The 11,273-nt window shown below is 57.4% G+C and overlaps 3 protein-coding genes and 1 non-coding gene across 4 annotated transcripts; 3 read left to right on the top strand and 1 right to left on the bottom strand.

The window, feature by feature from the left end:
• Positions 1–501: 501 nt before the first annotated feature.
• GGTG_11135 (hypothetical protein) lies at positions 502–5,638 on the bottom strand. Its single transcript, XM_009229015.1, has 6 exons — positions 2,909–5,638; positions 2,568–2,834; positions 2,442–2,501; positions 2,325–2,372; positions 2,099–2,254; positions 502–2,014 (listed from the first exon to the last, which is right to left on the bottom strand). Exons 1-6 carry the CDS (start codon positions 5,265–5,267, stop codon positions 933–935), a joined length of 3,972 nt encoding a protein of 1,323 aa, XP_009227279.1. The 5' UTR covers positions 5,268–5,638; the 3' UTR covers positions 502–932.
• GGTG_20283 lies at positions 681–795 on the top strand. The gene has a single exon (XR_653015.1). It is a non-coding gene; the product is annotated as a 5S ribosomal RNA (ribosomal RNA).
• Positions 5,639–6,009: 371 nt separating the features above from the next.
• Positions 6,010–8,711, top strand: GGTG_11136 (hypothetical protein; the record flags this gene model as incomplete). Its single annotated transcript, XM_009229016.1, has 5 exons — positions 6,010–6,609; positions 6,677–6,878; positions 6,969–7,136; positions 7,215–7,436; positions 7,525–8,711. The coding sequence occupies 5 exons, from the start codon at positions 6,010–6,012 to the stop codon at positions 8,709–8,711; spliced, it is 2,379 nt and encodes a 792-aa protein (XP_009227280.1).
• Positions 8,712–9,360: 649 nt separating this feature from the next.
• Positions 9,361–10,074, top strand: GGTG_11137 (hypothetical protein; the record flags this gene model as incomplete). The annotated part of the gene is made up of 1 exon (XM_009229017.1): positions 9,361–10,074. The coding sequence occupies one exon, from the start codon at positions 9,361–9,363 to the stop codon at positions 10,072–10,074; it is 714 nt and encodes a 237-aa protein (XP_009227281.1).
• Positions 10,075–11,273: the final 1,199 nt, after the last annotated feature.

The raw sequence follows: 11,273 nt of genomic DNA on the forward strand, positions 1-11,273 counted from the left end.
GTTTTCCTTGTTTTCCTTGTTTTCCTTGTTTTCCTTGTTTTTCCTTGTTTTCCTTGTTTTTCCTTGTTTTTCCTTGTTTTTCCTTGTTTTTCCTTGTTTTCCTTGTTTTTCCTTGTTTTTCCTTGTTTTTCCTTGTTTTTCCTTGTTTTTCCTTGTTTTTCCTTGTTTCCTTTTTGTATCTTTTTTGTTCCTTTTTTATTTCCTTTTTTATTTGTTCTTTTTTGTTTGTTCTTTCTTGTTTTTTTTCTTGTTTTTTTTCTTGTTTCTTTTCTTGTTTCTTTTCTTGTTTCTTTTCTTGTTTCTTTTCTTGTTTCCTTTTTGTTTTGCTTTGCTTTTCCGCCCTCCGCGTTTTTTATTTTTGCGTCTTCTTTTTGCGTCTTCTTTTTGCGTCTTCTTTTTGCGTCTTCTTTTGCGTCCGTCTTCTTGCATCTTTCCTCCTTGTTCTGCCTTTTCTGCTTTCGTTGCAGTCGCATAGCGCTGTGCTCGCGTTTGCCTTTTTCGGTTTCTATTCTTCGCCCATCCCTTCCTGCCCTCGTTCTAATCCAAATTGGGATTTGTGTTGGGAGCTTCACATTTTTTCTGTAGCGAGCATCAATTTATCTTGTTTTACTCTGCAAGGTAACAAAAAGTGACTAATACCAGACATTGATAAGGCAATTCTCACGTATCAACAGACACATACGACCATACCCACTGGAATACACGGGATCCCGTCCGCTCTCCCTAGTCAAACCAGTGAGGGCCAAACTAGTACCGACGTGGGTGACCACTGGGGAATCCTCAGTGTTGTATGTTTTGTCTTTTTTGCTCCTCCGACCGTTACTCAGATTTGCTCCCACTCACCGCCAAGTTTGCCTCGTCCGTTCGGGATAATACATCCTTCAACGGCTGCAGCGCTCGTTTGTCTCCGGGCCATCACTGGCGCACACACATCATCGGCCTTCATGTGGCGGCACTGGTTGATGTGGTGGTGCCTGTTGCTGCTGTTGCTGCTGCTGCTGCTGCTGTTGCTGCTGCTGCTGCCAATACAACATGTTTTGCTCCGGGGTGCCGTACTGCTGCGGGTATCCGGGGACGCTGAACTGGGGCTGCTGCGGGGCGCCATATTGGCCAGCACCGTAACCGCCGTACTGCCACGGGGTGGAAGGTTGCTGCGGCGGCATGATGATCTGCTGTCCCTGGTACTGTGGAGGCTGACGTGGCGGCGCGAGGTTCTGCTGTCCCTGGTACTGATGAGGCTGATGCGGCGGCGCTTCCGGCGTGGGCGCTGGAGAAGTTGGACGAACAGAAGCAGTGCCGGCCTGGGGGGAGGCCAATGGAGGGTGACCCGGTAGAGGAGCCGGCGCCGAGTGGGAGAAGCTAGCGGCCGGCGTCATCGGCAAGGTGGTTGGCGGTTGGGCCAGGGAGCTGCCAACGGGGCCACGAGGGGTGGCAGCGGGAACTGCAGAGCCGGCGGCCACCGCGCTGTCGGTGTGCTGGATGCGGTCTTTGGCCGCGGCGTAAACCATGACATCAATCTCGCGCGCTCGCAGCTTCATGCCCTTTGCCCACCTCTCGGCGTCCTTGCCCCTGATTTTGGTAAGGTACTGCATGAATTCGAGGTACGCCTTGGAAACATCCTCAATGTCGCCCGCCGTCAAATGCACGACGGCGCTGGGGTCCGGGACCTGCAGGGGGTTGTCCTGTGCGCGGAACTCAGCAAGCGCCAGCGCCGTCTGGCACGCGTTGCGGATCTGGCGTCCGTTCCAGCGCTCTTCCGGGTTTTTATCAAAGTAAGCCAGGGCGTGGTCGATAATCTTATCCTTTTCAATTTCGATCATGCGCTCAGCCAGCCTGAAACGATCGTCGATCATTTTAAGGTTAAGGTCAAAAATGGCCCTAGTGCTTTTGTCGTCAAGCTGCGGGTAATAGAGGCTGATGTGGATGCGGGACGCGAAGGCCTCGTCGAAATCGCCGACGCGGTTGGTCGTTAGGAATAGGATGCCGGCGTAATACTCAAGCACGCGCAGGAAGACTGTGTGAGCCGTTGCGTCAGTGCTAGTAGCCTATTGAGGCGCGTGTAGGGGGAGAAAAGGGATGGGGAAGCTAGGCGACAGACCCGAGACGAGTCCGTTCCGTTTGAAGTCCTCCTTCGACCGTGCGGCCATAAAGACGTCGGCTTCGTCGAGCAGCAGGATGCATCCCCATCGGTTTGCCAGCGAGAAGTGCGATTCCAGGGCCTTCTCGACTTCGGGCGCAGATGTTCCCAGATCGCCTAGGGGAGTCGAGCTGCCTGTTAGCACCAGAACCCGGAGATCAGGGAAAGGTGGTCCCTCAAAACATACCACATGTGATCTGGAACAGCGGCTTGTTGAACTTCTCGGCGATCCCCTCTGCAAAAAAGAGCATCATTTTCAGCAAGGGGAAACCGGAATGACGGAGGAATAGGGGCAAATACAGACCTGCCGTCGTCGTTTTACCTACGCCGGGCGCACCGTGGAGGAGGATGATCAATCCTTTTCCTGGCGAGAGCGAGGGTGTATTAGCGTTTCCGTTTTCCCGTCTACACGGTTCATCTGTATGCATACCCTTGCCTCGGACTACGTCAACCTTGCTTGCGGGGTTCTTGTCCCGGAAATGCTGGGTGACGAGCGAGGTAACCATTTTGTGATGCCCGTCTGGGAGAACAAGCTGGTCGAAGGCGGTGTGTTCCAGCAGCTTAGGCTGCTTGTCTGGCGGAGCCACGGCCACGTACGCGTCGCCAGTCCCTGGCGGTCCGCTGCCACCGCCATCGCCCTTCGCCCTGCGCTGGTGTGCCTCCTCGGTCGGCTCGAGATGGTCGAGGCTGAGCTGCGCTGAAGAAAGCAAGGGTGATCGCGTCAGTAGAAGCTGATAAGGGAGGAAGGGAGGAATCGCTTTTAGCACTAACCCCATTTGCGGGTCCGAAGAACGAAGCCAAACACGCGGTAAGACATGATAAGAAGTTCATCCTCAGATGGCAGGTTTCCATGGGCCTTGACTTCGGCAAGCGGGCGCGGGTAGGTGGCTAGGGACGGCTCCTGCTGGTCGATCTCGGTCTTGAGGAAGTTCATGTAGGCCTCGTTCCGTTTCTTATCGAATTTAACGTCGTGGTAAATCAGAGTATCCATGCGGGAACAGCAGGCTGCGTCGCAGAACTCGTCTGCGTCAAAGTCCTCGTCGAGCGACTGCCCTATGAGGTTATCGAGGTACGGTCTCCAGCTTTGGCTAGGGTCCGGCTCACCCCCCTGCGATTTGTTTTCGTCACCGTCCTCCTCCCCGGTAGTAACCTTAGAGCCCGTTTCCTTTGTCTTAGCGGCGTGCGAAAAGGCCTCCTCGAAGTCAACCACAACGTCGTTGTCGATTTCGTCCCGCGTGTCGAGCGTGAGGCCGCTGTAATGCATGTGCTTTACGCCAGTAACTTGCAGGAACACCTCGCCCCGGGCGATGAGCTTGTCTCGCAAGGTTGACGGCTCTTTGAGACTCCCTACCGCGGAGGCGGCGGCGTCACGACCGTCTCCGCCCGCCGGCTTCCTCTCCTCGGCGAAGCGAAGTGGGTAGACTTCGAGAGACGTTACCGCCTTTTCGCCGGTAAACCGGGCGATCCTGACCTTGCGGAGCACGGGGCCCAGCTCCTTGCCATCAAAGTCGATATACGCGCACTTAAGGATTACGGGCGTATCCGCCCGCGCCTTCGCTGCCCTATTCCAGCTCCTACCGTAAGGCGAAAAGACTTTGTGGGGCGCGCCCGAAATGCTGATAACGCGGTAGACCTGCCGCCGGCTCCGTTCGATAACCTCATCACCCTGCTTGAACAGGTGCCAGACGTCGGCGAAGGTCACGGTCTGACAGTTGCTGCTGGAGAGGAAGTCGGTCTTAGCCCGGAGGCGCTCGTCCATAAACCGCACCAGGCACTGTAGGTGCTCGTAGGCGGCCCTGGAGCACGTCAGCTCGTCCGGCTCGTCTGGCTCGTCTGGCTCGTCCGGCTCGTCCTCATCCTCTGAAGCCTCGTCGTTTTCTCCCGCACGTTTCACTTCCGGCGCGGCCTTGGCCATGACTTCCTCACGCTCGCCGCCCCAACCCGCGGTCTCTGTCCCGGCGCGGGCGCCGCCACCTGGGGTCGGCTCTTTGGATGCCACAACCGCAACTGACGAGACTTGGGAATCCTCCTCCTTGATCTCCGCATTCCCGAACCTCTTTTCTAGGTCCCGGAGGATTTGCCTGATGGGTCCGTCGTAGAAGGCTAGAAACTTGTACGGCCTCAACATAACGACGGGTTCGGTGATTGAAGCTTCATCTATACTCTCCATGATCCGAATGATGTACTTGGAGTTGATCCGGATACGCTCGGGAAGCGGAGCCTGGCCCGTGACGGACGGCGGCTTGGCGTTGGCAGGCTTGCGTGGCTTGGGTTTGTCCTCAGCAGCCCTCAGGGAGGCCGCCCCCAACCCGTTAGGAGAGCTGTAAAACGTGTTGATGGGCGCCTGCCAGGTGACGACGGGTTCGCCCTTTAGCACGTCGATGGCGAAAATGGGCACCTGGGGGTCGCTGTAGGGACCAAGCAAGAATGTCGGCCAGTCGACCTCGTTGATATCGGGCACCTGCGGGGGCCGCCCCGCCTTGGCATCCAAGCCGTCCGCGCTCTCTTTCGGGGGCTTTCCAGCAGTGGCGTCTTTGCGCTGGCGCCGGCGCTGCTTCATAAGCAGCTCCTCGCGTTCAGCAGCCCACTTCTGTTCCATATCCCGCAACCGCACCCAGTCGCTGTTTCTCTCCAGAGCTCTTCCCTGCTCCTCTCGAAGCATATGTAGCTGTTTTTCGAGCCCCTTGATGGCATGGGCTACATACCTAGCGCCTGGCGGCACAGAATTATCCATGCCACGAAACTCACTGAACTCATTGTTCTCCAACATAGAAGATATCCCACTAGCCGCGTACGGGTCATGGATCTCCTGGGTGGCCAAAAACATGGGCAGAGTAATGTCAGGGAGTAGGGATACAGCCGGCCCTTTCTCGTGCTTCTCGCGCTCCACCTGCTGCTCGAGCTCGGCCAGTCTGGCCTGCAGATGCTGAAGCTGCGTCTCCAGGAGCGTCGGCTTGACGTCCGGCCTCCTGGGCGTGTCGACGCCATGGCCGCTGTCTCCTTGTCCGGCGACGACGGCATCCTTCGAACCAACGCCAATGCTGGGTGTGTCCGCCGGAGTGGCCGGCGAGGAGTTGCGGCTCTCCCTGAAAGGCGTCACAGCCGCGGAATCTCCGCCCGAAGACGACATTTTTGTGGGGGGTGTTCAGGAGGATTGTCGAGCGAAGCTTTAGAAACACGACCAAGGCCGGATCCCCGCATCAAGGCTGGGATGTCCCCAACGACTGGAATTGATTTACGGGGTATTGTATGATGATGATGATGATGATGATGATGATGATGATGATGGCGGGGACAGCTTCTTCCTCTTAGGTCGCCAACATTAGATTCTGGGTCTATTCCCCTCCCTCGCCCCGGGCGGTTTCGCCTGCACGAAGCCAAACTGTGTGTTTTTATGCAGCCTGCCCCACCCTCGGCCGCAATTTCGGCCAGGGAATCAGGTCCTTGCTATTCTAGGCCTTGTGCATGCAGTGAGTCGCTTTATTGTGTGCCACCGTCGGGTTGATACGTCCCCTGGAGAGGGTGGCAGCTTAACGCTGAGTGGTGGGCTGCCCTCTAGCGCACTTGGGCATTCATCAGATAACGTTGGCTGGATGACTGATTGGCGCGGGTAATCCGCTGCTGCCTGGCCAAGGCTCCTGTCGGCTTTTCAGCTCGACAAGCACCAGAACGAACTGGGCACGGTCGGCAATCACTCTGCAAGCGAATGCCCGAAACCTGCCCGTTAATGGAGGCGGCCGAAACCCCCCTTTCTCCCCGTCCGGCAGCCTCCTCCAAGTGCACCGGCATCATCTTCCACGTTTTGTGATCCAGCTGCATTTCTGCGTGAGACTGCAAAACAGTTTGGGCCAGCTTGTGAACGAAGCAATCTAATGGAGGGCAGCCCGCCACCGCCTCCGGGCCCGGGCCTGCTCGAGCGTACCCTCTCGGCGGATTTCTTCAAGAATTATCTTGCTCAAAGTCACCCTGCCTTTGCAAGTCTCCCAGATCGATACGACCCGGCCATGAGCGCCATGACCCCACAGCATCTGAAGGCACCAACCGGAAGCCACGGTGGTGACCGCTGGACAGAGGGGTCCGCCGGCGCGACGCCACCGCGGTCGTCTGACGGAGTCGCCCCGAGATTGACCCCCCGGAAGCTCGTCCCCGCCGTCCGCGCGATGGAGTTTTGGGCCCGGATCCTGGATGAGTCAGTGAAGAAGTTCAAAGAGGACAACTCGCACGCCCCTGGAAAGCTGGCGGAGAAGCCCGAGTATGGCATCCGGGATGTCGAGAGCTGGGATGCCGTCCTTGATAGGCTTCAGGCGGCCCGCGAGAAGTTCGACGGTAATAAGTCCGAGTTCCTCGCAAACGTCAAGCACGCGTACCGCTGGCTCTTTGACTGTAGCGACGCCATCAATAAGGGGATGGAATACATCCCGGACTCGGACTACGTGACCCCGGTCAAGGCTGGACTAACAGTGCTCATCGAGGTCGGTTTTCTGCTCATGTGGCTTCGAGCCATCATCAGTCCCTGGACTAACCTCGCCGGCCGACTAGGCTGCCAAAACGACCTCAGAAGTCCGGGCAAAGGTCACTCACAGCTTTGAGGAAGGCGACCTGCGGGAGAAGTTTGGCAAAATTGAAATCTTTTTGGCCACGTTCCCCGGCGACGAAAACATCCGACTTGCGTGTATCGACATGGTCGCATGCACGTTAAAAGCGATAGAACTTGCCATTGCATATTACGTATCTCGGGCCCGTAAGCAGCTTATTGTGCCAGGCTTAATTCCGTTTCACTATATCACCTCCCCCTCCTACTCGTACTATACAGCCACTGACTTTTGCGCAGTTGCTAGACTCCGTAAAGCCATGCCTGTGATTGGCGACGGCAGGAGCTTCCAGGAGAATCTCATCACGGCCATCGACCAAATCCGGGTCAAGTGCGACAAGATTGTTGAAAAGGCCCTGGAATCGCACATTGCCGGGACTAAGAAGGCCATGGAGTTGGCTCTTGAGGGTGAGCCATAGGAACCGCTTGCAAATCCGAGAATACTGCTATGTTCCTCTTCTCATCATCGTTATTTCCCGCGACTAGGAATCGACAACCTCGCCGAGCTCTTGGCCCCCATGGGCACGAAGTTGGAAGCGATAGATGAGAAGTTGGGGGCGATGGATGAGAAGAACGACCGCGTCATAGAGCAGACTGGGCAATTGTTAGTGAACTCGGAAAAGTCTACTAAACGCATTGAGGAGCTCGCGGAATTGATAAAATTCCACGTGGTCGACATGTTTAACCAGGGCGCGCAAAAGAAAAATCGTAAGTCGGCTTTCCAGGTAGAGAGGATACGCCGTTCTGGTTCACGCTTGTGATACGGATTGTTAATCGCTGACGCCGCGGTGTTAAGTGGAAATGGACGCCAAGGAAGAAGAGAACAAGAAAGCCATAAAGGCTCTCGAGCGGAAATGCGAATTGATCGAGATTGAGATCCACCTCACGAAGGAGGAGAACGAGAGACTCAGGGCTAGCCAAACCATCGTCTCATCCATAACACCGCCGTTACCGCAACAGCAGCTGGCCTGGTACCCGCCCGCGCAGGCCCCGTGGCAAACGCAGCCTGCTCCTCAAGCCTGGTCCCAACCCCAGCCCCAGTACCCCTACCAGCAGCAGGCACGGTACCCGCCGTGGGCGCCTTTTGAGGGGATGACTTATCATCCGCTGCTGTCGCCACCACAGGGATATGCCTATCCTCCTCCGCCTCCGCCCGAGCCACCGCTGCACCTGAGCACCCTCCTCACGATCCTCGGCGCCTCGAGCCCCGACGCGAGCGACATTGCGTCCATTTTAGAGTCAGCAGAGTCCATCGGGCAGAGGTACCGCAGCCGCGCCAAAAGGATCATCACAGCCGATGAGTTCCGGTCCTGGGCCACGTCGCCGGCCTCGTGCGCGTTGCTAATACAGGGCGACATGCGATATGAAACGACGCAGGCCGGGGCCGCGCTGTCCTTTGTGTGCGCCTCCTTGGTTCAAAGCTTGCGCAACCAACCGAGCCTTTTCGTCCCCGTCGTCTTTTTCTGCCGCCAGCATCTCGAGAGCGACGACGCCTTTTTCGGGCCGACCGCCATGGTCCGGGCACTCATCGCTCAACTTCTTCTTCTTCAGCAGCAGCAGCAGGGCCAAAATTTTCTCATCGATGCCATGAAAAACGCGCCTTTCACGCAACGCGACCTCGAGCTTGCCATAGCCGATCCGGCGTTGCAAGCACTGCGCTACGGTAACATTGATGCGCTTTGCCGGCTCCTCGAGTGGCTTGCGCGGCACGCGCTGCCGCAGCGCAAAACGCTGGTTTGCGTCCTTGACGGCGTCGAAGTCTATGAGACGTCGAGGCACGAGGGCGACCTTGGCCGGGTGGTTCAATGCCTACTCGGCCTCGCGAGGGACACGAGCCTCGGGACCTCAGTCAAAGTCCTGGCCACGAGTCCGGAGGGGACCGTGAGCCTGGACGAGAATTTTGACGATGTCGTTGAGCTTCAGGCGCTTGAGTCCAGAGGTGATGAGGACAGTATCGCCGAGATTGAGGATGAGCTGCAATGACGACGCAGAATTCTGCAGTCCAAACGGGGACTGGAATGTGACGAGGGTTGCTGTAAATATTGGTCGGTCATTGGCTGGAATTCGAAAGCGATGACTTATGTCACTGCAGGGGCTCGGGGACGTCAGATACGTCCGTCAAACGGGTAGCTCGAGTGAGGGAGAAAAGGCGTCAATTTTTGGACGCAAAAGCGTCCATTTGAGGAAGCCCCCTCTCCCCTAGTCAAGTCATATATGAGGGTTGGATTGGAACTCACGGAGCCATTTGGCTTCCGGGACAGTGCCCTATATTCCCCCTGTGCTGCCCACTGACGTAGCGCTGTGTTTTGGCTCGGGGGTCGTTTTTAGCGGTGCCGGCCGGCGAGTGCCCTGAAAAGTCCAACGCGCCCGTCGTCACGCCGTTCGTCATCTCCACCCGCATGCAAGCGCGCACGCACACAAGTCGTTCGGCAACCGATTCCTGATCCGACCTGGCTTGGGATCAGAGCCAGAGATGCGGACAATTCGGAGCGCGTCAAAGCTACTATCGCTGGCGGCCCTAGGCTCGCAGTCACGTCAATCGCTGTCGCGCCAGGCTGGCTCGCTTGGTCGCGTGGCCCTTTTCTGTCCAAGCCCGCAGACGACGTCCCTCGCCACCTGCCAGGGCCGCGCGATGTCGTCGTCGGCGCCACAGCACGCGGTGCCGTCACACGGCCGGCGGCGCGATGCCCACGAAAAGCTCGAAGCCTTGCTAGGCTCGAGCGGCGACAAGGACGCCAAATGGGGCTGGGTCGTGTTCCGAACCGGCTACCGCCACATGCTGCTCGACAGCAGCTGGAAGACGCTCGAGACGCTCACGCCCGAGGGCCTCCGGGGCGAGGCGGAGGGGTCGTACGCGCCCGGCGTCGCGCAGCGGCTGGAGTGGGTCACCTTCTTCGACGAGTCCCTCATCGACGCGCCGGCCGAGGAGCTCGAGCGGCGGTTCAGGGCGTGGGTGCGCTCGCGGCGCCCGCGCGACGACGGTGGCGTCCCGGGCTCCTCCGTCCCGCTGTACCGCTACTACCTCCACTCCGACGCGGACTCCCTAGATAGCATCAGCGCGCAGGCCCAGAACCAAGCCACGCCCGACTGGATTTGGCTGGTCCGCGCCTGGGCCGAAAACGGCGAGGACCGCATGCGGATCCCCGTCGGCGAGATCGGGCCCGCCCTCTACGCCAAGCTGGCCAGCGACGAGGCCTGGACTGCGCTCTACCATTCGGGCAAATACGACGAGCAGCTGACGGACTTAAACCTGGACGGGTACGGCATAGATCCGGATGGGAGCTACATTTGGCCCAACAAATGGGTCGACGGGAAGATAGTCCCCCCGGAAGAGCAAAAGCCCTAGTGTGGACGCCCAAGTCGTACGATTGACTGTTCTGGCGATGGTTAGATAGGTCCATAATAGGGCGGTCGCTGGTAAGGACCAGGTAAGCCATCTCTCGCTAGCAGTAGCACTCGGCCATCCTCTCTCTACACGAGATCTCGAACATAGGTGGCATTCCAGCGGCGCGGTTTTGCAGCTGAGCAGTCCATGGTCGCTTGGCCGGCATGGCGACGCGGTCTCGGTCACTTGCAGCAGCCGAGACCGCTCGCTCGTCTGCCGCTAACCTTCCCCAGTCTGGCAACCTTCCTTGCCGCCCCGAGCAGCCGCCGCACGTATTGGACGCCTGCTGTGCCTGCCTTCCCGCAGCTGCTGGGCGCGCCCAGGATCTCCCCTGAAAAGAAGATCAGCCAGCTGCTGAACTTGATGGGCATCACAAAAGCCAAGTGGGGCTGGGCCGTCTACCGCGTCGGCCGCCGCCTTCCGGAAGACGACAGCAGGTGGGTGACCACTGGGGAATCCTCGGTGTTGTATATTTTGTTTTTGCGGTTCATTGAGCGAGATGTTTTTTTTTTCTCCATCGAGGGGTGATGCGGGTAAAGAGCTAGAGCGTTGCTTTATCGTCGTGTTTTTTTTTAAAAAAAAATCATTAGTGTTGGTTAGAGCTTTCCCGATTTGAGGTTATATTACGGTATTTGCAACACCACTAACATGACCACGTTTCCCATTATCAAGATGACGCTTACAATTATTGCTTAAAGCAGCTCATTTGGTCACTTGCACGATCAATTTGCTAGATATCCATTCGTCCCAAATCTGCATTTTCTCCATCTTTGCCTCTTCCTACCTACACATGTATTGTTGGGTGGGTGACAATTGCAGCATGCATATCTGGCAGACAGCCTTGTGGTCGAACTAGCCTAGGCCTAGGACAGCAGGACGCCAAGGTGCAAACCATGGGTGCGTTGCGTTGCTGGGGTTGGAATAGATCAAAGCACACAGAGAGACGGACCAAACGCCCGGACTGCTATTGTTGACAAGACTGAGTGGCATTTTGACAGCGCTCTCCAACACGCACGTCCCCTCCCGTCGTTTGCGCGAGCCATCAATGTTGTAGTTGCGACCATCGCACGGGCCGTATTCCTCGCTTCTGTGAGAAGGCTGCCAGGGGCCGTCGACGTAGGCGGACCCTTTAAAGCTTAACCGTGACGGGGCGACCCCCC

The sequence above is a fragment of the Gaeumannomyces tritici genome (assembly GCF_000145635.1).
Source record: "Gaeumannomyces tritici R3-111a-1 unplaced genomic scaffold supercont2.6, whole genome shotgun sequence".
Lineage (NCBI taxonomy): Eukaryota > Fungi > Ascomycota > Sordariomycetes > Magnaporthales > Magnaporthaceae > Gaeumannomyces > Gaeumannomyces tritici.

Coding starts and splice junctions, on each gene's coding strand:
- GGTG_11135 (XM_009229015.1), bottom strand. CDS start 5,267: ATGTCGTCTTCGGGCGGAGATTCCGCGGCTGTGACGCCTTTCAGGGAG. Junction 2,835..2,908: donor TCTTCGGACCCGCAAATGGG/GTTAGTGCTAAA, acceptor TGCTTTCTTCAG/CGCAGCTCAGCCTCGACCAT. Junction 2,373..2,441: donor AGGTAAAACGACGACGGCAG/GTCTGTATTTGC, acceptor TCTTTTTTGCAG/AGGGGATCGCCGAGAAGTTC.